The sequence below is a fragment of the Mycteria americana genome, chromosome 5 (genome assembly GCF_035582795.1).
Source record: "Mycteria americana isolate JAX WOST 10 ecotype Jacksonville Zoo and Gardens chromosome 5, USCA_MyAme_1.0, whole genome shotgun sequence".
NCBI classification, from domain to species: Eukaryota; Metazoa; Chordata; class Aves; order Ciconiiformes; family Ciconiidae; genus Mycteria; species Mycteria americana.
In genome coordinates, this window is record NC_134369.1 from 7,109,428 (window position 1) to 7,137,274 (window position 27,847).

Below are 27,847 nucleotides of genomic sequence, written 5' to 3' on the forward strand. Positions count from 1 at the left end.
ATTAATGGATGTTATTTGCTAACTTAAATGTCCTTTCCTTTTTACCTGTATCGTCCCACTAGAGTATCAAAGTGCAGCGTAAACTGCTGCTTTTCTGCTGAACTCACACTGCCTTTACTTAAGGGAGAAGTGTTCAGAGCTTGCTAATGCAGTACATCTAGGAGCTGGGTTTCAGCAAACTGAAGCTTAGCATGCTATGTAAAAGGTATAAATTATGTTTCCAAGACAGCTCCAGGCGCTGCCTTGTTTGGAGTTGCTTACCGAGCAACTACGTTTCTCCAAACAAACTAATGTGCAGAAGGGTAAAGGGCAGTGAAGGTAATTATTGGAAGGAAATCTCTCCCTAGGCCAGAAAAGAATAATTAAGCTTGTGCATGTTAAATCACATAGGGGAAGTGAACACTGAAGTAATTGAGTGTAAGCGATAGCAAGACCCATCTACAATCTTCTTGAAAGGAAATTAAGGCAGGGGGTAATCTAAAGCAGGATTGTTTAGGCAACACGAAGGCAGTATCCCCGAACTTCATTCATGGTTCTTTATATAGATGTACACGCTTCCCATACACACGCGTGCATACCCCCCCACAGCGGAGAAAACGTTCGGTAACCCAGTAATTAAATGAGCATGCTGAAATCTAAAGCAGTTAAACTGCATTCTGCAAGCCTGGATCCAACATAGTTTACTTATTGCTCATTAACCTCTCTGCAGATAATATCTTTTTAATAGTTAAAAATGCTTAAAATACGACCAAGATTTTCAATGTTTAAGATGCCTCTTGTGCTTCGACCGCCACAGTGTTTTGGAAACTGCCTTGTCTAAATGAACGGAACATATGGGAATAAGCACGATGAGTTTCTAGTCTAGTCCTTCCTCAAAAGCCTTCGGCTATTGTGTGAAAACTTAATGAAAGTCATTTGCACAACCCTGAAAAGCTGGTGAAGAAAAGCTGTAACAGAATCTCCTCCTTCTGAGCTTCCAAGTTGCATATCTGAGGCAAAGACCCTTTCTAAGACATCAGCAAGGCACTACTGCTGCTGACAAGATGGCAGCGGAATAGGGGTTGCTTGTGGTTTTAATGGCACAAACTCTTGGCTGTTATTTGCTGAAGCTTCTTGGATGATCTGTGTATATTCTCTGAAAATAAACTATGCGCTAACTGCTTTTAAAATATAAAACAAAATATAAAGCGATTTCTAACATCCTATGCACTTCTGGGAGATCTAAACCAAAAAGAGACTACTTCATAATGACAGGTGAAGAAGCAATCCCTTTTAAGGCCATGCTTGTGTGTTTGAGCTCCAAAAGGAGAGAACGTGTAACGCAGACAGACCTTAAGGCTTTCCCAGTCATTTCACAGACACGCGTTGTTAAGTCACCTGCTACCAGCCTCAAAAGCAGCATCTGCCAGCACTGTTCTGCTGCGAGAACCCTTCTGCCTCCTTCACCAAACTTAAAACTTTATAATCGCTTGTCTCTTAACCATTTTAGCAAAGCCCTTAGATTAACCTCCAAAGCTGGATAGCTCTACATACCGAGAGATTTCCATCGATGTACAACAGAGCTAAACAGAACAGCGTCTGGGCAGGGAACCACACCACTATCATACACAAGGCTTGCACTGCAATGCAAACATACAGGCAGGGCTCAAATCCTGAAGGAGCATGCTACTACTCAGTGGGTTTTCTTTCTTTAAATCAGAGATGCAAAGGACTTTTAATACTGAAAATGGTCATATGTAAAAATACCTCGGCATTTGCACTGTTGATTCACACTGTGATTCACCTGTTCTGTTAAAATCAGAAGCTAATTTTCAATTTGACATAGTAGTTTAAGAAGGGCACCAACAATTAAAACTTACTTAACACATGAGATGAGTGATTATAGGGATTACATACTTGTCCTTTTTCTGCGTAACAGCACAATGGCTACTAATTTATCATCTTTTGAAAGTGTTTTGTTTGTTGGGGGTTTTTTAAAGGTACATATATTATAAACACCGTATAGAATCCTCAGTTTCCCCAGTACCTCAAAATTATGAAAAACCAGCAGAGACTGGTCACACAGGAGCTATCAGTGAAACTCCCACGTTTAACTAGTGCCCGTTGAAGAGAAGCACTCGAACACGGATAACTCCTCAGTGATGCTGTCAGTCCTGAATGCTGCAATACACAAACAGGTCAGGACAAAAAAAGGCACAAGCTCTTAAAAGGCACAAACTCTTACTTCAAAAAGCCAGCTAAAGTTCAGAATAGTATCTGTTGCATGTTTAGCCATCCAACAGATCCAGCTCCATGTAGGTGAGTCCATACCCATTTTTGCCATGACTAATATTTACTACTCCAAGATTGTAGAAAAAAAGATCAAAGTCCAGCTGTGCTTTCACCAAATGGGGGGGGACTCCAGTGAGCGTAACATGGTTTTATCAGACATAGCAGAACAGAGACATCCACAAACGTTTGCCAATTTGCACGGCATTCTATAAAACAGCCCAAAACTAGAAGAGCAACGGGAACCTATGGCAGAATGTGTATTCTGGCCAAGCAGGCTGTCGCACAGTACAGGTCCAAGTGTTCAAGTACGCATCTTGCAGTCACCAGGAAGCAACGCAAGTGAACTAAACATTGCCCTTCCATACTGTAGGACATTTATAGCTACGTATTCTCCGCTGGCACAACTGAAGTTCATGGAGGAAGATTTCTTATTGCCATGGTAAGGCAGAATTTCTCAACTTTGTGATTACTTGCACGTTACATTCCTTACGGTTTGAAGCATTTGTTTCTGTTATGTTTATTATGGTAACAAAGCTTACATGGGAAAAAAAATTATTAGTCTGTCAGGGACATTAAGACAAGCAGCAGTCAAGGATCGAACTGTACAAAGCCCCCCCAGCCCTCCCAAGCACCTTACACAGAAAAGCCCCAAGGGCCTCAGCGGCTCCATACAAACTGCGAGCGAGGAGCAAGCCCCGAGCCGCGTCTCCCGCTGGGCACTGGCAGGACAGAGATGAAACAGAAGCCGTCTAATCCCGCTGAAGATGCCAAAGGACAAACTGGTGGGCACAGCAATTTACACAGCAAAGTGGCCTACAATATCGATCTGACCCTTTTATAGTAAAATAAATCAGACCAGACACCAAATTCTCAGAGCTCAATTCACTGAAAAACAGCATTAGGAAGGAATTTTTTTTTTATGTTTATGTTGTTATTCCACTATTCTCTATTCCTGATGGCACCCAATCAACTGAGACCAGGTGCTGCACTTTGCCTGAAGGAAACAGGGAATATATTTGGCAAGACAAATCCAGGGTATTTGGAAATATGCATCCATCTGATGTGTGTTACAGGATTTCTCCCATCAACGCAGTTAGCTATCAGGGCAAAAAAATTTATCTTAGGTGAGTGAACACAGAGACAATGACAGTGCAAGCAGTCCTACTCTTAAGCAGGATTTCTGATATTGTTTAAACAATAGCCTTCTCTTCTGAAACATGTTGTAGATTTATTTTACTGGCACAATTACTTAGGAGAGTTGAAAAGGATTTTTTTTTTTAAAGAGGAAAAACTGGCGTTGCTGCACAATTGCAGAGGCTTCTGCTGAAGCAATGAACAACTGCCATTTATTATCCTCAAAACATCAAAACCCTGCTTAGAACTCCTGAACATTGAGATACTGCACATTTTTGGTCTGGAAACTAGCGACCTGGTTTTGCAGGAAGCAAGTTAAAAGAAAAAAAAAAACACACCACGTAAACAAACTAGTTGAAATTTTTGAAAATGAGATGTCAAGCAAGAGCAAGACAATTCTAAATAAATTATTAATTGACCTGGATATTGAAGAGATTTAATGCCTCCACTAAACACTTAGCACAGAGCCAGCAGATTTGCCCTTGGAAGAGACATGGATTTTCTACACCTAGCAAGACTCACACTAGTTCTGTAAAATATTAACAGTTTGGTCAATATTAGCACATACATTTTATTTCTTTTTTATTTTTCTCTTTTTTTTCTTTTTTCCTTTTTTTTTTTTTTTTTTTTTTTTTAACCCAAGTGTTAAAACCAACAGCAGTAAAAAAATTACCAAAAGGCAGAAGCCTGCCCAGGTCCAAACCACCAGCAACTACATTCTCAGAGTAGGGCCCCTTCCACAGGACCATATCCTTTACTCTCCCCAGCTCAGCTTTTCCCCCTCCAATTCCATGAAGACCACCAAGACCCCAAGGAGAGAGCCAGCAGAAACACAGCAGGGTGAACATTCACTCAAGAGCATCGAAAGTGCAACTAAGAGAGATGAACAAGGAGTTTGTAGCTTGCTGCTGCTGGCGGGTTGCAACATTCCCTTAAAGAATGCGTAAGTCTGGGCCTAAACGCATCAATCTTCCAAACAGCATGGGGCTCCCTTCAGTAGGTTCAAGGGCTCCTAATTTGGAGGAAAGGCTCAGAGAACTGCTGAGAGAGCTCCAAGCATGTTTCCCAGTCTGGACAAGGTTTCCTCTAGTTAAAAACGCAACACCTTTCTAGGGCTTTCAACCATAGCACCTGAACAAGAAGATGGCTCCTTCACAGCTTTTACGTGCAAGAATTGAGTGCAGGCCAGATCCACCAGTTCTGCCAAGTGAAGAACAGCAGAGAGGTCTCCACACAGAAAGACCCGCTGCCCCAAAGAGGGAGGCCTGCACACCGAAGTCACAGGTTTCAGTGTCCCTTCACTTTTACCAGCAAATCAACTATATTTGCTGCTGTTCCAGATCAGCATTTAGAAAAACAGAAAAGAAACTTCAGAAGAGTTATTTTTAAAAACATACAAATGGAATTTTAAGAAGGATAGCCAGGACACCCCTTACATGAAATTTTAGTAATGAAGAAAGGATTGAAGCTAGACACCACCAAGTCCTTTTAACAGACATGGAGCGGCAAGCTTCCCCAGATGTCCTCTCCTGACTCGCACCATCTTCTCGTCCAAGGTGGTGCTGCAAGAGGAGCAAACCATCCCTGCTTCCCTGCCAAAACCCCAAAGCCCTGAGCGCAGGAAAAACAAACTCTCGCTTTACAAGCTAACACACTGTGGTGTCCTGTTTGATGACAGGGAACAGTAGGTCCCATTTTGTGCTCTGAAAGGGGAAGCAACGGGCGTAGGGGAAGACAAGACCCCAAGGCACGTTCCAGTGGGACCCTCACATCTACACTCACATCTTCTGCATCTGCAGAACACCAAATACCAACCACCACAGTGCCCAAATGGTTCAGAAAAAACATCACTTAGTGTCACGTATCGGGAAGAATGAAATGCGACTACCGTGAACTCTACCGCATGGTCACATTATTAATATTGCACTGCCAGAACGGCTTTGCTCTCCAGCTGGGGTTCTGGTCCCACAGCAAACCACAGCGTCACACAAAGCACACCACCTTTGGCAAGAGCATTTTGATGGCTCACAGAAAACCTTGTGGCTAGCTTACAGATCTACCATGACATTTGAAGCCCCCAGCCCTCTGCCCTTACAGCCCCGTACACCGCTTGCAAAGACGGGAATGAAATATTCCATATGTTTCCTCTGTCAGTGACATGCCTATTGAAAGCACAGCCATGCTGCTCTCCCCGCTGGGGCACTGGGTCAAGCTATTCATCTGTAACCATGCAGATGTCAAGAAGGTAATGGGAAAACTCCCAAACAAAAACACATTTTCACAGAACAAAGTTATAAAATATACAACTGCATCTGCAGCATTATTAAGCTAAATTAAACAGGTTTAGGCCTCCCCTGCATACCTCTGAAATTGCACATCCATTTATGATTCATTGCTCATTGTGTACCATTTAAAAGTCCAAACATATTTGCTCAAAAATTTTAGGGCGAAAAAAGTCCTTGCAAGACCCTAGCATTCCTCCAGGATTGGTTTGGGAGAGAAAAGGAGGAGGTACACCACTTAAAAAAAAAGTCTGTATATTTTAGTGAGAAAATGCTCAACAGACCTGCAAAGACGGCTGTTTACTCTCTGAGGGCCTGACTGCTCAGGGCACTCTTCAGAGTGCTCTCAACAACTTCACCTGACTTCACATTTTTTCTTCATTTTTCCCTCAAGATAAAGAATTAGCACTTGCTCTCTTGGAGAGGAAAAAAAAAAAAAAAAATCTTTTTTTCCGTCCCAAAGACAGCACCTTCTGCGTCACTTCTATCCCTTCTTCCAGACCACATTGATGGTTTGAGGCTCCTCCTGCATTTTTAATACAAAACTTACAGGAATTAGTTACTATATTTTTCAAAACAAGATAGAGTTCTTAAGCTTCGTAATAGTTTTCCTACCCTTGAAGGAAAAAATTAACTTTAATATTCTTAACTTCAGATCAAAAAATACCAAAAAAATTTTCAGACTCAAAAATGACTTCAAGTATGTCTTCACTGTGCCAAAATCTTGAGCTTGAGTTGTCAAAAAAAATCACCAACCATTGTCTGAATTACCGACAGGTAACAAAGTTATAAAACAAGATTTTTAATTACATGTGTACTTATCAATATTAGATTTGAACACCAACAAAAAAACCCCCAACATTGATGCACACTGAGCATCAAATTTCAACAACAGACCTTACACGTTTTAGAGTTCTCTCATGTTATACCAACAACTACCTGGCCACATTTAAAACTTGAGAAACACAGGAAACTTTCTTCAATAGCAAAAAAGTATTGCTCATCTTCCATATGCTCATTACTTTTCAGGTGTCCTTAATGAATTGTATTCACCAAATAGAAATGCAAAAAGCACATGAGGGAAGCCCATAAGGAATTCATTTTTATTTCTGCCATGCCATGAAGACCGTTCTTCCTTTGAGAAGACATCAAATTAAACAAGATATATTGAATAATATGCTTTTTAATAGGTTAAAAAAATTTATGTCAAAAGCTTAGCTAACAAAGTTTTACTAACTCCAAAACACACTGTATGACTGAAATAGGCCACTTAAGAAAAATATGACCTCCCTACAACTTGGTAAGTATAAACAGCAAATATAAAAAACAAACCAGGAAAACAAGGCCGACAAAAACTCATGAAGTGATATTCTTGCTTCCCTAAACAAACACATCTCTCTCAGATGTCAGACCCCAGTCCACCAGGGAATATATATCGATATCACCTGTTCAAAAACAGCTAATTGCATTTTTTAAAACATGTTATCATATTGACTGATGTTATGTATAATGCCATCAGTTATGTTATATATTCGAATTCAACAACAGTTTTCAGACACCTACTTTAAACTGTTATATCTGAGATCACTGCAGTCCTCTGTTGTTTTGTAAAAGATTTATATCGTTAATAATCTAAATTGACTGACTGTATGCAGAATGTGCTTTCAAATTCAGAGCGAAGCTAAAATACAGATTTCCCCTAATCTTTCAGCAACAGTAATATGTTTCTGGGAAGTGGAAAGTTCTGACCTTGTCACAATCCTGTAACAGTTAAATCATTCAACAGTAAAATAAAATGCATTCTGCTATTTCAACTATGTATTTTAAAATAAATGACATACGATTTGAAAATATTGGAAACTTTCAAGTTCAGTGAAACTCACTGACAGCTGCAGTAAACTCAGCACTTGGGGGGAAAAAAAAAAAGGCAAAAAGGTCAACTGTTTTGCCAGGTAGATCACATGCCATTTCTGCATGATTTAATTACGCTTTCCAGGCACCCATGCATCTAACACTAGATGTTTCCGATTTGGACACACCAGTTTTATTTGGAACACAACACTGAATAAATCCGGGCCTAATTCTGAAACAAAGGCTTTCAAAGATGTTTATGATGAGGACAGTATTTACAGAGTAACACCAAGATCTTCCTCTCCCGCATGAGCTACTGCGACACCCATCGCCACGTGCAATTCTGCATCAACTGAACCGGTTGCCTGTCTATCAGCAAAGGAAATATCAACAGCTACCTTCACGTTTCCAAAAGGGTTGTGCAGGGCAGCCTGGCGGTGGGAGAGCATTAAGAACCAACATCACATGACTAGAAATCTCTTTTCAGACCACAGTTTGAGAACATCTTATCAGAAAACTGCAGCGGTACCTGAAAGGCAGGTATGAAAAACTACGGAAGAGTATTTCCCTGTGGCAAAATCCTAGGTCGCCACTGCAGCAGATGGTGAGTCTACCAGGTGCGGAGGATAGCCAGGGACTTCTAACATGGGAAATGCTGTTGATACTTCCATTAACAAAGGTCTCGTAACATTTAAATCTCTGTTGCCTCAATTTACAGGTTTCTTCAAACAGGCATGGCTTCTTCTCCTCTTATCCTCTCTTACGTACCCTCTCCCACCTTTGTCTCCTATTTCTAGGATCATACAGATCTCTCTAATTCTTCCTCAAGCTATTTCTGACTTTCTGCTTCTTCCGTAAAGAACCCCAAAACCACAACTTGGCAGCACAGAGCTGCAGCCTGAAACACATTCATCCCTTAATAGAATAACTGCTGGCCATGAAGTCCCATGCGGCCATGCTGAAGCTAACCAGCCCCATCCACTTCACTCCCTTGCTTATTTGCAAAACAAGCAGCAGGCAAACCTGAGTTGTTGGCAAATTCTCCAGAACAAACACAACGTCAGCTCATGCCCATTCCCAACAAGAGGACCATCTTTAGGAACAAGCTTTTAGGAAAAGAGCAAGGGTGGCCGAGAGGAGGGAAGGGAAGAGGAAGGTCTCCAACGTTCAGAAACCCTCCCAGAGCCCCGCAGCTCCCATGCTCTCTAAAATGAGATATGGGTGCTCAGCCCTTCTGAAATCTAGGCCAGTAATTTTCTCTGGGTAAATAAGAGCTTGTGTTCTGCAAAAATTGCTGGCTTAGATGCAGAATACAAAACAAATAAAGATCCTTGCGGAGGAGGTTTCTTTGGGTTTTGTTTTGTTTTTCAGTCCTTATATTACAGCTTCCATATTTTCCATCTCAAGCAGATAGTTACTAGTAAATTCCTCTCAAGAACTGAAAAGGTAATTATTTACTAGCATAAACTTACTTACACTAAAGTCCAACTTTTTTCCATGCTGCAGACTTATCTTAGTATTTATTCCCCAGAGTCACACTTAACAAGCCTCTGCCAGAAAGCACCAAACAAGAAATGACATATTGCTGATACAAATGAGCTCAACGTACAACATAAATGCCAAATACCTGACAAATTACGTGCTGTGGCAGGGCACTGGGGTATTTTGAGGGGGAGGAATAAAAGGAAAAGAGGAAAACACCAAATTTGCTGCCAATAGAGAACACAGAAAGGGTAAAAAATATTTAACAAACTCTGAAACAAGAACAACAACTTTACTTTTCTGTGCCCTACCTAAGAGTATCTACTTTTTTTATACGACCAACAGACACATCGGCCAGTTTCAAATGTGTCATAGAGACTCCAATCCTTGGGTGAAATCTGCTGCAAAGGCTGCCACTGGAGCCACTGGGCTCTGGTCCCGTCACCAGGCTCTGCCCACTATCAGGCACTGGATGCTGCACCAGCAAACTCAAGTCCCCTCCTGCCCATGGGATTTCACAGGCCTGTACAAACGTAACAACGTTTGTGCCAACTAATAGGAATATGCATATTAAAATGACATGATCCTGTCTTTCCAAAAGAAGTACAGAAAGCATGTTTTTAAAAAGACAGAATAAGCTTTTTATTACTTGACATCACATCACCAGCATATGGCATACGCAAGCGAAAAACTAAACAGTGTAACTGTAAAACCTTCAAACCTCTAATTAGATAAGGCTTTTCTATCTCAGGAGAACTGCAATTATGCTACATTTTCCAGACTCAAGGTCATGTCTGGACATCTTTACTTTTCACCATAACAACTCTGCTAGACAGCATACACAAAACCTCAGACAGGTCCTTACTGTGCTTATCTGACCATAGCGGGTTGCTATGTCAGTACCAGATGTACTGGAAGACGACATCTCACATCTACCTACTGTGTTTCATCACCATTCTACAAAAAATAAGAGCGCCAGATGAAAAGACAAAAAAAAAGTGCAAGCTCTGCTGAATCCAAACAGAACCATATCATTTTGCTGTTTATACATAAACGGAGTAGGAAATTAACTTAAACATGAGACAGCGTAGGTACTTCCAGACAGTCTGCATACTGAAAAGAAGATTATCAGCTCTCTGCAACTGCTGAAGCAACCTGCGGTGTGAAACAAGTAAAAAAAGGATCCTTCTCAACTGCCACATCTTGATCTTATAAAGCTAGTGCGCAACACAGCACACAGAAAGATGGACAGTATTAGGTTAAATGAGTAATAAAAAACAAAAGGCCATGATGACCATTTCATCCTGAAGGTCTATTCTCTAGGGCAGCGGGGGCTCAGAAGCCCTCCCTTCACAACTCAAAGAAAGTAAAATTAAAGCAAGTGACTCTGCCATTCCCTGAAAATACAAGCAAGAAGCACTAGAAGGAAAAGTTATCTGTACTGTTTTTGTATTTCAAGTGTCCAAAATAAAATAGCAGGCACTGAAAAGGGACTACATTCCTCATGGTTCTCAGGCAAGCCCCTAAAACAGCCAGGCCCATGTAAGATGTCTCCGAAGTCATTATCTAGAATTATCTGCTTTTCGTCTCCTGCACAAGACTCACACGAGTATTAAAGCCCTGAGACTGGAATTTGAGTTCTCAAACTGACACCCATGAGAAACACAAGTACAAGTGTGCCCGACCATAACTTTCTTCCACTAATACGGATGTTTTCTAGCACATGAAATATTGTAGCAAAGATAAGGAGCGTACTGCATTGATTAAAAAAACCCAAACAACAACATTTTCACATTCTTGCACAGGCATCTCAACTTGCTAGACGACAGTTATTTTGCAACAAAGCAAAATCACAGCCTTCATAAACAGAAAAACAGGCAGTTGGTAATCAGGAGTTACATAAACACCTACCTAAATTATACAGAACAAATGGCCGCCTACAGTAAAAGTATCAAGTAATTATCCCTGGTCGTGTCCTCCTGACTCCCTCTGCGTTCCTTCCCATCCATCCCCTCCCTTCCCCTCCAGCCCCTCAGAGGGTTTGGCTCGAGTGCTGCCACCTCTGTCTTTTCCGAGCATTCGTGCATCTCCCAAAAACCTCTTCACCAAGATGACTGCAGCTGGGACAACGTACTCACCTTTCCGTATTCAAATTCCATCTCTCAAAGCGCACCGATGACTCAAAAGTAACGAGCAGATAAAAGTAACGAGCAGATACTCGTCTTTCCAAGCTGCTCGGTCTGATGCAACTACCCTCACGTGGCCACACCGACCTTCGGTAACCATATAACCCCCCTGCTATGACCCCTGTCCTGCCCTCCCTGCACCCCAGCATTAGGGTTATAATGTGTTCAGCCAGGTATGAATGCAGTGGAGCGTCTATTCAATGCACGTTCCGCAGAAAAAAAGTCTGCGGTGTTTGGAGGAGCTTTCTAACCACCACTGTAAGCAAGGAACGAGCAGCGGATCAGTCAAGAGCTGGAGAAAGAGAAGTAAGGAAAGAGAAGGGGAATTCGAAAGGATACGCTTTTGAGGCTCTACGGAAATCACTGCTTGACCATTCATGGCAGCCCAAGAAACGTGGCTGTATTTTAAAAATATACCTTGGAAGTTATATTGAATTATTAAAATTAATGCAGAGAAATTAAGACTGCAGGAAAACAGAAGTAGTAACAATTAAGTATCAGCCCCCTTCCATGGTTCTCAATTGCCTTGAAACTCACTCACTGCCAACTTGGGTTAATTGCAAGCACCTTTTCCTCGGTTGCTCTCTCCTGGCCAAAGCCAAAACGTAGGCACAACTTTGCTTTAGTATTGCAGAACATCGCTTGTAACACTCTCTCAGCCATCTCTATGCTATGGACTCTCTGCTGCTATGGCTATAATCAAAAAAAGCCCCGTAGCAATGCTAAGGGGATTTCCTGGCATCGTTATGCTGCCTGACATGAAGCATAGAAAAGCTTTCTTCTCTTCACGTAGTGAAGACGCTTTGCCATGACACAAACATGTCAGCTGGGGGGGGGGGGGGGGGGGTGATTTTATTTTCTTTTTTTTTCTCCTCCACACCAGCCAGCTCAGCTTCTCTGGCAAAACTATGTATTGCACAGCCCAAGCAGGCCAGAAATGAGTTTTCTATTGCCTGCAAAACTGTTGTCTACATACCCTAAACTTCCAGTGGCCTCGCTACAACAGAGACTATTCAAGCGCAGAAGTGCCAAGAAGTCACCCATTTTTTTGCTTCTGTAAATAAGGAAACAGGAACTAAACACAAATGGGGACCAAGAGTATCCTTCACAGCCACAGAACGAGATAGCTAAAAAGTTTCTGCTCAAGTTTAAAGAATGCAAGACCAACAGCAACACAAACTCATCCCAAAACACGCTGAAGTGCGTGCAGGTCTCCTCTCACTTTTGCTGTAAGCGTTAAGTCGGCTTCTGGAAATTTACCTGCACAGTAAGTAGGAACTTACAAACTGAAACTCTTTGGCAACCTTATCTCTAATGGGTGTTGGCTATGACGACTTGTACCCATTAGACAACGAATGCCATGTTGCAGACACGCAGGGATGTACCGAGCCCGTTTTACAAGACAGACAGACAACACAGCAGCCATAAAACCTCGCACTTAAATGCGGCTTTTACCAGATAGGCTTCGTGTACTTTATGAAATTGGGTAACGTCCCTGTTTTATCTGTGGAGGAAAGAGAAGACAGTTTACCAGCGTGTCCAAGGCTTCACAACGGCAGCTCCTGACTCCTTACCCCAAACACTCACAAACACGGTTTCTGCCACAGAAAAAACACCACGAAGTCAGCTCCCACTAACACCATCGGAGCATAAAAAGGAACAAAATATTTAAGCGCAGGTAACAACCGAGACCTGTAACTTTTGCCATTCATCAAGTACTACACAAGCAAAAGGCCCAGTAATCTTTCTCCACCCAGCTTGAACAATTAAAAGAAAAAAAAAGTCCAAACAGGTAGGAGAAATTGGAAACCTGCTCAGTAAACAAAACCTCCAGTAACTAAGAATCAGATTCCCTGTGCATATTAAGTAAGCGTAGGCAAACAAAGAGGGGAAAAAAAAAAGTGCCATTTTCGAAGGCATACACTACTACTGTATTTTGACAACGGAGCAGTTCAGTACCGATCTGAAACCACGCGCTGTAGTTTGCTGTAGTGTGCTCCGTTTTATGCGTTGTAAAGGCAGCGAAGCTTTAGTAATAGCAGACCTGACCGCTGGCCCATACAAGACCTCGCTCCAGCCTGTGAAATCTTTGCTGAGAAGTGGGGCAAGACTGACAGGTTTTATTGTGAAACTTAACAGGTTTGGGGATTAGCAAAACTACCACATTGAAAGCTGCAAATCCCTCTTCGGTCACGTCTCTACAGAAGAGAATGTTCATTCCTCAATTAAAATTTTATTATTAAAGTTACCAAAACTCAACACAAGATCCACCAGCTTGCGCCTTGTTTACGATACCATAGGACACCGGAGAAGCTGTTTTAAGTTTACATTTTTCTCCATCCACGAGCAAAACTCAACAAAACTCCCAAGCCCTGTTTATGCTGTTTTTTCAAGGTTCAGCTGTGCATCCCACACTAGGAGATTTTGTAAAAGCGAAGGCATCCTCAGTCAACTGGATTTACACGTGCTGCGGACTGAAAATGCCTTGACTTTGGGAGAAGATCAGCTAGCCTGGGAACTGATTCCTGAAGAAAACTGAAGAGAAAGGCGCTTCAGCGCGATGACATCGCGTAGAGACGCGCCATGTGCCGGCACCGGTCCCCCCGCCTCAGGGCGGCACCAGGACTGAGCCGGGCCCCACCAAACCCCACCGGGATCTCCCCCCTCGCCCCGCTCCGCTAACCCTCCCGGCCTTTTCAATCTCCGAGGCCGATCCCTTCGGGGTTTCGGAGGGGTCTGCCCAGCCGGCTCACCTCCGCCCGCCGGAGCCCAGGGGCGCCCGCCACAGGCCGGGCCGGACCCCCGCGGGGCTCCGAGGAGCGGGGCGGCGGCCGGGCCCGGGGCCAGGTGCCGCCTCAGGCCCCCGCCGCCCTCACCTGCCCCAGCGGGGCGGCGCGGCCGGGCCCTCCGTGCGGCCCGGCGGGCCCCGGCGCTGCCCACAGGCCGCCCCCCGCGGGCCGGGCCGGGCCGGCGGGGAGAGCGGCGGCCCCGGGGGCGGCCGCGTTACACCCGCGGCAGCGACAACAAATACATAAACATGCAATTACTGGGGGTTTTCTTCAATAAGAGGGGGACAAAGCACCCGCCCCCCGGCCCCACCGCGGCTACCTGCGCGCCCCGGCCCCGGCCCCGTTCCCCGCCCCGACTCACAGGGCGTGCGTGAAGGCGCTGAGTCCCGGGGGCACGGCGGCCAGCCCCCGCCCGGAGCAGTCCACTCCGCGGTCGCCGTCGCAGCTGCAGGAGGCCGGGCAGGGCGGGGGGGACGCTCCGCCGCTGGGCCCGGCCCAGCTCCCCAGGCCCCAGGCGACGAGGCCGAGCAGAGCGAGGTACCGCATCGCCGGCCCCCGCCGACCGCCGGGCAGCCTCCCCCGGCTCGGCTCGGCTCGGCACGGCTCGGCCTGCCGCTCTCCGCCGGCGCCCTCCGCGCACCGAGCCCCCCCACCGGCTGGCGGAAAAATATATAAAAAATAACAACAACAGCAAAAAATAAAAATACAAAGGCGCCTCCGGCCGGCGCGGCGCGGCCCTGGGGCTGCCTCAGCGGCGCGCCCGGGAAGCCAGCCCTCCGCCGCCCGCCCGCCCCATCCAACGCCCGCAGCGCCCGTCGCCGCCGCCGCTCATCTCAGCCCAGCAGGTACCGCGCGGGGGCGGCCATGGCCGGCTCGCCCGCGCCGCTGCCGGCGGGTGGCGGTCCCCGGGGAGCGCGCCGCGGCCGTGCGCCCCGGCCCCTGCGGCTGCCTGCGGCGGGGCTGCCTCGGCGCCCGCCCGCCCCTCCCGGCCCTCGGTCGCTGCGAGCCGCGGCGGCGGCGGCTCTGCGCCCAGCGCCGAGGTGCATATGCTAATGAGGCGCACGCCCCCGCGCCCCCATTGGCGCAGCGCGGGCGCGGGGCCGGTGGATATGCAAAGCCGAGCTCGGCCGCAGCCAACGGGCGCGGGGGGCGGCGCGGGGGGCGGGGCTGCCCGGCGGCGGGGGCCGGCACCGCCCCGCGCTCCCGCCGCGCCCCCGCGGACGCTCGGCGGCGGGAGCGGCCGGGGCCGCCGGGCCCTCGCCGCGGGGCCGCCGGGGAGCTCTCGCTTACGGAACCGGGACTGAACGGCCAGAGCACCCGCGGGGCGCGGGGCCGAGGCCAGGCTGGCCCCGTGAACGAGGGCAGCGCCGGGCCCCGCCAGCCCACGACACCGTTTCCCCCTGCTCCAGCCCGACCTTTGCCGCGGCGGAAGCCGTGGCCGCTCCCAGACCCTCATCCCCCACCGCGGCCGTCAAGCACCGGGATGAAGCAACCCTCGGGCTTGCAGCGAGAGGCGACAAAGGCAGCAGCCGGCTCCTGTGCCCCGTGCGGGGTCGGGTACAAGAGGAGCCCAGCCGGCATTGCACATCCATCTTGGAGCCGGGGCAGGGTGCCGCGCCGTGTCCCTCTCCCCTCGCCAAAGCAGTCACGACTGTGTCCCAAACTCTTCTCAAAACCGTTTTGCCTTTAAATAACTGTTTCCCTGGCACACGAAACACCACCGATGGTATCTGGCTTTTATAAAACCTATACGTCGTAACCAAACTTGTACCGGCAGCCAGTCCGTGTCCTCTTTTCCTTACTGCCTTAAAAAAAAAAAAAAAAACAAAAAAACCAACCAAACAAAAAAACACCCAAAAAAACCACAACCCCCCGCCCCCCAAACCAAAAAAAATACCCCCAAAAAAACCCCAAACAAACTGAAAAACCGTCTATCCTGTGGTTCAGACCCTCCATCACCCTGTGTGTGCTGCTTTTCTCTTTAACCAATTTTTTTTTTCACATGCTTTCTTTTGGACACTTCTAACCTGCAGCCACCACCAGGAACGAGACTGCTACACGTTCAGCCCAGCTCACCCGCGCACCGCGCTCCGTGCAATCACCGGATCTTGCTGGGGATGTCACGGCAGCACTCGGGTAACACCAGTTGGGACCCCTCACCGTTGACTCCCTCTGGCCCAGACCCCATAATGGGCTCTGAGCAGACGGACCTGGCCGAAGCGAGCCCTGCGAAGGCACCGGAGCCTGCCCTGATGGCGAACACTCGTACCGTCTACTTCACGTGTCTTGTTTGGATGCTCTAAACATGCCTGAGGAGTTGCCTGCCCGGCTCCACCGCCAGCACAGCCACCAGCCTGAACCACAGCCAGGCAGGTGCCTGCACAGCCCCACCTAAACAGCACAGCTACCCGGGGAGCCCGCGGAGGAGCAGAGCTTTCCTAAGCCCTTCTGCCGCTACGTGGGTAAGTAGGTATCGTTCTGTTCATTTCGTGGATGGATGGTGGAGGAGCACAGAAACAGGTAAGTGACAGCCTGCCTCCGCTGTAGCAGGGAAATGGGATGAACCACACCACCGTGCGCGCACCGAGCTCCGCCGACTTCGCCGAAGCCGGGAGCGGATTTGCAATGGTGATTGAGCCCTCAGTCCAAAGCAAGAGCAGCCGTGCAAGGGTTTCACACAGCATGGCGGCACTTACTTCAAGTTGCTGCAATTGCGTCTGAAAAATCCCAAATACCTGCACGTGCACAGCGAGACAAGCACATCAGGGGTGAGGCACGCTTGCTCCCGGCAGACACGCAGTGAAGAGGCAGCGTTCGCAGCGACCCTGGCCTGGCACCGGTGCTGCGATGCATGTGCAGGCGGGTCAGGAGTCGAGGGACCCATACCTTACACCTTACCTTACCAAGGGCCGCCCTTACCGGCACAGACATTGCAGAGGACACTCTCCATGCCAGGCTGAGGTATGGGCTAATCATGCTTTCCTTACACTGACTGAGGTGGGAGAAAGGAAGAAAACCGTTGGCCTAAAAGCAGTCATTTGGTGACATTTAAAAATCAGGCAGGTAAACGGTGGAGACCTGAAGATTTAAAATAATCTGTGCTCAAGAAGGTGGAGTACACACTGAGCACCCACTGAGCACCCTAGGAACATAGATCTTCCAGTCACCGCCTCTACCTCCTACATTTCTCCTCATCATTTTTTCAACTGTTAATTCCCTTCTAAAAACGCTAACACTATTTTACCTAGTTACTAAAAATATTATTTTCTTCCATACTGGGAATCCTGTTCCTGATGCACTGATTTTTTGTGAACATGATCATTCATCACTGCAAAAACAAGGTCATTTTAATAACTTGCTGTGTGCTTGTCCTATACCTCGTGAGCAGTACAAAGTTCTCACCAAAGTTGAATTTACCGACGTATGACAAAGCTCTGCCACAGGTATATAGACACATATGATTATCTCTTGTCCTTCTCTCTAGTTGATCTTGGCAGGGGAAACACATCAAGTCAAAACCGTGTTGTTCTAACAACTGTTGGGGCCAAAGAGACTGCACATTCATGTCACTCTCTCCGCACCTGCGCTCAGGGACAGCGATGGAGGAGTAGGAACCAGAATAGCAGGGGAAAAATAAATGTAAACGGAATGATCTTTTAAACATACTTTTACAAAACAGACCTGAACCAATCCACGTAAGAAAAAGTAACCTTTTTTTCCCAACTGGCAAAGAAAAATAGCAAAGTGCTTATACTCACTCTGCAAATAGTCTCACTTCACTAACCAAAAATAATGGGAGCAGAAGCAGCCCTCGGTGGCTGCATGGCAGTCGGAAGACAAATAGTAGCACAGAGCATACTTTGTACTGCAGTACTGGTGGCTTGCAACGCCCGCAGAACTTCTCTTCTGGAAAAAAAGGACAAAAGATTTCTAGTAAAAGCAGAACAACAAAGCACTTTTTTTCATCCTTTGAAACACTGGAATAGTTTAGCTTTTCCTCTCAATCCTTGCCTGGTTTCAATCTTTTGATTTCTTTCCCCAGCATCGCTTCAGGTGTTTTTTCCTTAGTGGAGCTATCTCAAGCCTCCATCTGCTGTCCTAGGAGCAATCACTTGTCCTTTCCGTTCAGACGATATTGCTTTGCTTCTTCCAGTTAATTCATAACTCGTTCTGGCAACTTAACTTCAATCCTTTCCTTATTTTTCAACCTCTGCCTCTCCCTCACGAGCACTGTTGGAGCACTGCTCTCTCCTCTCCATCAACATCCCACAGTTCTCTCTCTCTTTCTTCTTATGCAGCCACCTGTTTGCAGGCACTTACTGGTTTTATTTTCCTTTATAGGGAAACCCCTAATGTTTATTGCAAAGCTGGTTTATTTATGTAATAAAGATCTACATGCCGAGGTATTTGTATGCTGAAAAAAAATAATGGGTCCATTTTATTAAATGACCTATTTAACTAAACATTGTACCCATGGACTTTAAAATTATCATGGTTAAAAAAATCAAGTCTGAAACAATCTTCAACGCCACAAATTCCAAGGAGCATCCTCCAAAATACTGCATAAGGCAGCAGTTAGCTTGTTTAATAGAAAAAAAAACCTGCAAAGGAAAGAAAAACCGCAAGGTGTGCTTTAAACCAGGTAAGGGAGATGAGGATCTAACAACCAAGTCAATTAAAAAAAAAAAAAAAAAGATTTGCTTCAGTTGAGCTGTGCAGAAACTATGCTCTTCAGGGAAACTGGAAAACACCATAAACTGCTCTGTCGCCACAGAAGGTCTTCAGGATTTAAAGCTCAATGTACAGGCAGGTGTTTGTGAAACTTTTGTAAGGTGTTTGCTGAAAAGACATTAGGAAAGCTTGAAAGATGTAGGGAAAAATTACAAAAATCTGGACTTAGGATTTTTTCTGCTATTGCCACAAAACTGTCGAGCAACACTTCAAAGACACAAATTCATTTGGATTTGATGGGAGTTCGATGTGAAAGAGCATGCAGATTAAGACCCAAAGCACAGATACAAAAATAAATACAATTCGCAGTTTGACTGGGGCAGCAGAACTCCTCGAGGCTGGAGCTGGGCCATGGGAGGGTGGCAGGTGAATGAGAATGTAAAGCTCATAGTCACGATAAAAAATTTGTTTTGCTTTAAGAAATGATTAGACTTTATAAAACAGGTAGCTCACCAGTACTGGACCAGCAACATCACCCTCAGATTTTTCTTCTCCAGCATTGTTTTTGCCAAGCGATGCCGTGAAAGCAGCGCTGATTTAAGATGGCATTATGCAAATGGATAATGCTAATGCTGGTCCGAAGGGGTGAGAGGTCTGGCAGAGGGAGGCAGGGACCAACACACTGTTGGTCCTGCTTCGTGAGCTGCTCCATCCCCCCATTCGAGTCCCGTATTGCTGAGAAATTAAGTAACACTTTGATTGCAGTTCCGAGGAAGTTTAACGGTATGCCAGAGAACGTCGCATGGAGCTGCTGTGAGTAGAAAAAGAACAAAGTTTGGAATATCTGCACTGACAAAGCAAGTCTTCTTAAAAATTAAAGGATACTCCTTCCCAGAAAGGAGGCTGAAACTTTTATTCAATTGAAGTAGAACTGAAAAATTGCTTCAGGAAACAAGTGTCGAATGAAAGAGAGAGGCTAAACAGAGTTCAGAGGTTTGTTAAGAAAATGTCTGCAAAGATACTAACCTTGATATAGCAGAAACGCAGAAACAATTTAACACTTCAGAAAAAAATATCAGATTGGGGAAAAAACAAATTAAGAATTGTTTTGGTAGGGCCAAAAGCTTGCCTAGAAAATTACTTTGTCAATACCTACTTTAGATCTCTATAACACAGGACAAACTAATGAAGACAAGCAAGATCACTAAAATCCATAGTTTAAAAACAGCGCATGGAGAGTAAAGGAAATACACAGCTTTAAAATTAATTTTCTCTCCTGTTTTTATTCAATATTTAAAATGCTCATAGTTAAATATTACCTCTGCATGTAAACGATAGTTAACTTCCAATGGTACAGTGCTTCTAACACTATTTCTGTATATGGATTGCCTGGATGGTCCAGGGCGTAATGTATTTTGCAATCTGGCCTGGTGAATATCTCCTCGCTCAGTTATCCCAAAAGCTGCCTCCGGAATCCAGTGAGCCGGGCTGTGAATAGAAAAGGGATGTAACACCATAAATACAAGAGAATAACACCGGACCGTTTATTCCAACACCTTCAGTAAACTGAATAGAGCAAAGCTAAAAGAGAGGACAGCCCAGAGAGTGGGGGGGTTTGTTGCTGTTTTTTTGTTTGGTTTGATTTTTTTTTTTTTTTTAGCCTAGAAGTGTCAGCTCCTCTGCTGTCTAGAATTAGCTCTGGAGATTCTCCAGTACTATGTATTCCCTTTAAATAAAAGGGAGACCAGTTCCCACTGTAATAGCATCGTAACATAACTAATTTTATCTTAGCACTCTAACCCAATGATCAGCTGAAAATAGGTAACTACACAGGAATGAAAAAGTGATTTAGGACAAAATAACTAGTACGTAAGGTTAGGTTTTAGCCCGATATTCATGTCAATCTGTATTTCATCTAGAAACTGTTGTACTGAATGATGCTAAAACAGGCTTTAATTCCTATTGTGCATCTTATTCTAAAGGCAGTGTGCTGGTTTTGGCTGGGATAGAGTTAATTTTCTTCACAGTAGCTAGTAGGGGGCTATGTTTGGGATTTGTGCTGGAAACAGCGTTGATAACACAGGGGTGTTTCCGTTACTGCTGAGCAGTGCTCACACAGAGTCAAGGCCTTTTCTGCTCCTCACCCCACCCCACCAGCGAGCAGGCTGGGGGTGCACAAGAAGCTGGGAGGGGACGTGGCTGGGACAGCTGACCCCAGCTGCCCAAAGGGATATCCCACACCGTAGGACATCGTGCTCAGCATGTAAAGCTGGGGAAGAAGAAGGAAGGGGGGACATTTGGAGCGATGGCGTTTGTCTTCCCAAGTAACCATTACGCGTGAGGGAGCCCTGCTTTCCTGGAGATGGCTGAACACCTGCCCACCCATGGGAAGCAGTGAATGAATTCCTTGTTTTGCTTTGCTTGTGAGCGGCTTTTGCTTTCCCTATTAAACTGTCTTTGTCTCAACCCACGAGTTTTCTCTCTTACCCTTCCGATTTTCTCCCCCATCCCACTGTGGGGGAGTGAGCGAGCGGCTGCATGGGGCTTTGTTGCCAGCTGGGGTTACACCACGACAGACAGTATGATATTCCACTGTAAGTAGAGTACAGCCCATCTTTGTCTTACTGTACGAAAGCAGGCGTAAGGCAGGAAGCATCGAGTACCTGTTCCTCAGGCACCTTCCCCTCCTCTCCACTCCCACCCAACCTAGAGTAGCGATGGGCAGTCTGATCCCCCGGGCAGGATCCCAGCTCCTCCTGCTTTCGGATGAATCTCCCCCAGACTGCAGGCCCTTGGCAGAACCCCTGGAGGGGCAGCACCACGCACCTCTCCTCTCTGTCCGACCACTTGCCTCCTCCCCGATATGCTGGTTTAGATTCGAGCATCACTTGACTTTGTATGCACTTTGCGGTAATTCAACGGGTTTCCGAGTTACACTGAGCTAATGGACCCTCACTCACTTTAAAGAAATGGGAATGATCTGTGCTAAAATGCAGGTGGGTCCTAGTTTTAAAAGTTAATTTTCATTATATGTATATATAATGACATTTCACTAGAAAATATTCATTACAAGCACGGCGCGATGGAGATTTTCTACAGACTTTCTAGCATGAAATACTTTTTTAACATTAAGGCAAATCAGATGATAGCCAAAGTGAAATCAGCTCATGACCAGAAGGTTTATATACGACGAGCAAATGCTTCGCAGGGAACAGGTTACAAAGAAGTACACGTAATTCAGTGAAGACAGAGCCGCTGGTACGAAGAGCTGACCAGGGCACCGACCTGCAAGAACAAAGCCTAACAGCTGCAAGCCAAACCTACCCACTCAGTTGCTGAAAAGGCAACGTGCGTTTCCACCGATACCCGTTTTAACCGTTTTGGCATATTTCACGGTACGCGGCCAGCGGAGAAGGAGCGAGAAGAGCACTTGAGGTGAGAAAGCGGGCAGGGACAGGCAGGGGCGGGGGGGGCAGGCAGGGACAGGGGGGACAGGCGGGGACAGGCAGGGGCAGGGGGGACAGGTGGGGACAGGCAGGGGCAGCGGGGGGACAGGCAGGGGCAGCGGGGGGACAGGCGGGGACAGGCAGGGGCCGGGGGGACAGGCAGGGACAGGCCGGGGGGACAGGCAGGGGCCGGGGGGACAGGCAGGGGGGACAGGCAGGGGCCGGGGGCGCGCCCCGGCGGCGGCTCTCCGGCAGCATCTAGCGGGGGCGAGCACTCGCCCAGCCCGCCCCGCCGGCCGGGGCAGAGCTGCTGCCCTGCTGATACCCCCCTTCCCGAGGTCCTCGGTAGGAAACGACAAGAATTTTGGTTTTTGAAGTCACGCAGCTTATTTTTAACTTTTTTTATAAGCCACTGAAGCGCTGAGCGGTATAAAACTTAAGGCGAGACGTTAAAGTTAAGACATTATACTTGGAATTAAAAAAAACCTAAACAAAGCAGTGCTTTAAGGGTGAAATCTGCCTTTGCAGAGGACCAGCTTAAGGATTATGTAGCTTTAAATCCTACTTAAACCCTATTTTGAAGGATTACAGTGGAGCCCAAGTAATGTAAAGGAGTAAACTTAACTCTGATGATAAATTATTCCCAGAACATGCCCACGATCCTAAGCTGTTTAGCAAAATAATATTAAAGCTCCTGTGTTAGAGTGAATAAAATCCTTTTGTTTAAGTTCTTCATCAAAGAAAACTCCATTTGATACATTACCTATCATCACCACAGAATAACCCAAATGCTCTGGAAAAAGAAAATACACATGTTGAAACACATGGGATCTTATAAGGGAACAATTAATCATAATGTAATCATTTGGTAATGAACGATTTCCAGTGCAGTGCTAACAAATTATTTCTTTTTAAGTCATAGATATGAGAATATCCCTGATGAAGACCGAGGGGATACACTCCCCACAGGTTTTGAGTTGAATTTGCTATGAGTATAAAGTAACCCAATAACATTCCCGGATGTAATGTATTGATTTAAATCACGTTGCGCGCATGCCACATCCCTTATTTTGGCACGTTCTCTGAAACGACTAGATCTAGTCACTGCACGAGAGTGATTTCTTCCTGTACGCGGAGTCTTGGAGATGAACAGAAGTGTTGGTTTGGTCTTGTTATAGCACGCGATTCCTCATCGCTATCTAACGCTTTGTCTGTGTTGTTCTTGGTCTCTCACTCAAACGCTGCAGTGGAACAAACGTTTTATTTTTATTCATATTTTGAAGTTGTATAAACCTTACAAATCTGTGGGTGCTTTAGTTTATCCAGGACTGCCTTTAGATAATCTTTTTGACAAGCTCTTGTAGTTACAAGGCAACTGACTCAACAGGCTTCGGCGCAGTCCTTATTCCCAGAGCAACTGAGGAATCCCAGCCTTATTTTAAGTAGTTTGTATCTTGGGGAGAGGAAGGAAAGCAACTGCCAAGTAATCAAGATTTATCATCAAGTTGAGCTGTCAGATAGTAAGCTATCTTCAAATTTGGGGCATAAGCATACGCTAGTCATTTGGGGCCTATTTTATCCTATTTATCCTCCCTGCCTATTTTTTTGTCCTTGTCTTTTTTGCTCACTGCTAAGTCATTTCCCCTGATTTCTGGCTGGCTGGCCATGCAGGGAGGTTCAAGTTTTGTTCTGTAGCGCGAGGTTAATGCAAAAATGACTGCACCTGCAAAACGAACGGAAAAGCTGCGCATGCCAGAGCACTATTGTTCGCCCAGAGAACAGCCCTGCTTTCAACTGCGGAAGACGGGTTGTTACGGTTCTTCTGCCAGGTGGCACCCCTCGCCAAGCCGGGCTTAACCCAAAGCTTGCCTTCCGTATTTGCAGATGGGGTGTATGCCGCAGAACAAAATCCAGACAAACAATTCCTTTAGAAGCCATGAGCGTTTCTCCACCATGGGGATCGGCTTGTTTGGAGGCAGCCAACTCATTTTTGGAAATATTTTTATGTCGACTTCTCCGTCATCAGATATTGAGAAGGGTGTACAAAAGCTGAAACAAATTCTTCAGTTCTGCAATCACAACCGAGGCTAATGGTCACGGTACGTATTCCCACTGCAGAGGGGCTGGTGCCGATTCAAGGACTGACACATGCTAACACTGATGCTCTCCAAGGGGGCTGGGCACTTTTCAAAGATACTTTTGGTGGAGGGGAGCAAACGTACCAGCCACTGATGAATCGCTACTTGGGACATATATCCACTGGCCACCATACCAAGAATGACCTAACGACATGATATTAATGCCTAGCATGCCAGACAGCCCGTGGAAATTAATGGGAAAACTCTGGGGGACACCTAGGACGAAGCAACAAACCTATTTGGCAATGCTTAATAGATGACAGAAACTTCAAAGACACAACCATCGCTTCTCATAAGTAACTGCAATCCTTTATCATCATGATCCATTTTTTTTTTTTTACTTACCTAGTTGCATTCTGCGTGTCTAACTAGAATTACTCTTGCTATTTCATTTGAATATGTCCTCACATTTACCTGAAGCTGTTGCTGTACATGGTTAAATCGCAGTGTGACCCACGTCTACTGCCAGCAGCAGCTCAGACAGAGACGTTATACACATTTAATACTTTCACGAAACAGCAACACAAATACAGTTTCTTAGGCACTCCACATTTATCATGGAGATGACTGAAAAAAAGCATGGCTACTGCAGGCTCTTGGCTTCAGTAAGATTACGGTCAGGAGCCTGCCAAAAAAATAGTGAGTTTTAATACATATACCAGAGTAGGTATTTGCATCTCAAGCTGTCTGCTCATGCTGAGGGACAGGCTCACTTTTGTACTCCTCGGTAGGAAAAAAAAAAAAAAAGAAATTAAATTTGCCCCAAATGAAATCGCAGAGGAAAGTGCAAAAAGTCTTACTTCATTGTCTACTGTATTTTTTTTTTCCGCTTCTCAGAAACACTTATCTTACAATACTAGCCACAAAACTTACAATTTCTTAGCAATAGATTGAGGCTCTCTGGAGCCAAACTATTTGTTCTGTGTTTGTACACTGCAAAATACAATGGGATCCCCATTCAAACCTGGGACTTCTAGGCGCTACTGCAATGCCGGTAATACAATAAATCACTAACTTTTGCCTTTTGCTTACAGCTACTTGAAGTAGGTGAAAGGCCTGATGACTTATTTCCCTGCTGTTAGCCATCCAGGCTCCAACACAGATTAGATTTTATTCAGACAATGCTACTGTACTGCTCGGGCAGAGAAGCTGAGCTGCGATTAGATAAGAACCATGTACAGGTGGTTTTACTTACCTTTGGAAGTACACAACTCAAAAGCCTTGCACTGTTCGGGAAGATGACTTTTTGTTGTTGGTGGTGGGGTGTTCTTGGGTTTTTTCCCCTCTACAGATCTATTTTCTAGATAGCCAAGGAGAAGTCAGAAAGAAACACGTAAGAATGTACATCAGTGCCTATAACAGATGATATGATGGAAAAAATGCAGTAACTTCATACAAAAACCTGGGTAACTTTTAGACAGACATGTTTGCCTCTATGCTATCAAATCAGATTAACCAGCCAGGAAAAAATACTATTTTTAAGAAACTGGTGAAAAGGCAGGGTGTGGGGGGGAATTTACTTTAGAGGGAGAAAACAACTGTTCAAATATCACCGTTTCTCAACAAGACACATCATTTCAGTGTAAGGTTTTATAAGACTGAACACAAATGCCCAGCAATATTGGAAAGTATCCATCTTACTCCAGCTTTTATATTAACAGAAGCCCTTCAATATAAGCAAGATTTATCAATACCTCAAACTATACAATTAAACAGATACAAAGGGCATACAGGTATCTGAGGATTGTTCAGTTTGGAATTAATAGATCCAGTTTCCCAAGTCTTGCACTGTGCGACAAGGCTCCTTCATTTTTCTTTGAGGAGTGGGGAAGAAACGATTAGCATGTGTCTGAGCGGAAGACTTTATTTTAAACCTTTTAAGCCTTCGTTACCAATAAAATACCCAATTTACTTTAAAAAAACAAACCCAAACAAAACACACCAACAAAACAAAGGTGGGGGATGCAAAGAGTTTGGTTTACTTTTCAAGATTTTGTCACTCTAGACCTAAGATGGGTCTCTAAAACAAGAAATAGTAGCACATCAAAACTTCAAATTCAATACTAACTTAATTTTAAAAGGCTTCCCTGGAACTTTTGTTGCAGTTTTATTGGTTTTTTTACAATTACAACTAGCTACCAATTTTATTCTGAGGCACCCCTCTGAATTTCAGATGTCTTGTGTTGAATGTGCTGTCTTAGCCTCAGACCCTCCAGGCAAAGGACAACTTCCCTGTAAAAGTGAGCACTGCAAGCCAGGCTTTTCTCAAAAACCAGCTTCTGATCAGGATTTTACAAGACAAAGGATCACAGAAACCCAGACCGCTCCATGTCTTGGGCTTCCGTATAATTCCAATCAGTTTGTCTACCTACCACGCTCTCACCCTTTCCTTGCACCAAAGCAATTCCTTTGCTTTTTGAGTTCACCTACGTCAATGGAAACAGACTCAAAAAACCTGACACACAATTCATGGGTTTCTGCTAGCTCGCTGAACTGAAGTGGCTCCGTACATGGCCAAAACCCAGCAAATGCCAGCACACGCAAGTACTCATAACTGAGGACAGAAGAGTGACAGGAGTGCCAAGTTTCATCAGTGTATGTCAATACGTAGGCAGCCTCAGATACAGTTTTGCTTTTCCAATTACCATTTCTGGGTTTAAATTAAGATGAAAACACTTTTTTGCATCCAGCATCAGCCTCCAGAAGGAATGATCAGAAGAGAGGAAAATAATTTTGCAGTAAAACACTGAAGTTGCTTCTTTTACTTAGGCTAAGCTTAAGTTTGGTTCTGCTCAGTCCATCACGTTCAAGGTGGGATACTAGCTTGGACAAAATACTTGTCCAGCTTGTTTGGATATTGACTGCTAGATCACAGTTGAAATCAGAAGTCAGAAATAAAGTATGTTCCACCAACTTTTTCAGATGTTTTAAAATCAGTTAAGCCTGTAATTGCAATGAAAAACATGAGGTAGGTAAACTACTCATTTTTTAAGTTATGAGATTACATTAACTGCAGTCAGTCTTTGGTTCAGTGTTATAAGCCTTATGTTGAAATTCACAGTTTATAAGCCTGAACCATATTTAGCAGAACAGAGATAGCCACTGCGTAAGCCAGATGATGGAAATGATTTGATTTTAAAATAAAATTGAAAATGTGTTTATTTCCAGTTCATGTGTTATCAGTCCTCTACATCAAATACAAATATTCATATGTTTTTGCATACATTTTCAATTCACAGTCCAGCCTACCTGCATTAAAAAAAAAAAGTCTTTCTACATTCAGAACTGAAGCATTTTCTCCTACCTTTATCTCAGTTCATAACTCCAGGCACATTTTTGAGAAGCTGACAACCTTACAAGGTCTTTAAACAAGGAATTACAGAAATTCAACATCTCATTACTTGAGATATTTGCTTCAAACAATTAGAAGATAATATCTGTCTGAGAATAATACGCATCATGTAAGTTTATGCAGCTGAGACCCAGGAGGTCTCAAAGGTGCAGGAGGTCCAAGGTATTATAGATACTTTACAGCATTCTAATTTTCTTCTCCAACAAATCCCAAAACATTGGGGTAGAAAAGATCTGTAAGCAATC

At 45.1% G+C, this 27,847-nt stretch overlaps 1 protein-coding gene across 1 annotated transcript in view; it reads right to left on the minus strand.

Moving 5' to 3' along the window:
- The window catches only part of LGR4 (leucine rich repeat containing G protein-coupled receptor 4), an 82,968-nt gene extending 67,931 nt beyond the window's left edge, over window positions 1–15,037 (minus strand). The window contains exon 1 of the mRNA XM_075502032.1: window positions 14,357–15,037. Within this exon, the coding sequence (XP_075358147.1) occupies window positions 14,357–14,541 (185 nt within the window). The 5' untranslated portion in view covers window positions 14,542–15,037. The remainder of the gene's footprint in view (window positions 1–14,356) is intronic.
- Window positions 15,038–27,847: the final 12,810 nt, after the last annotated feature.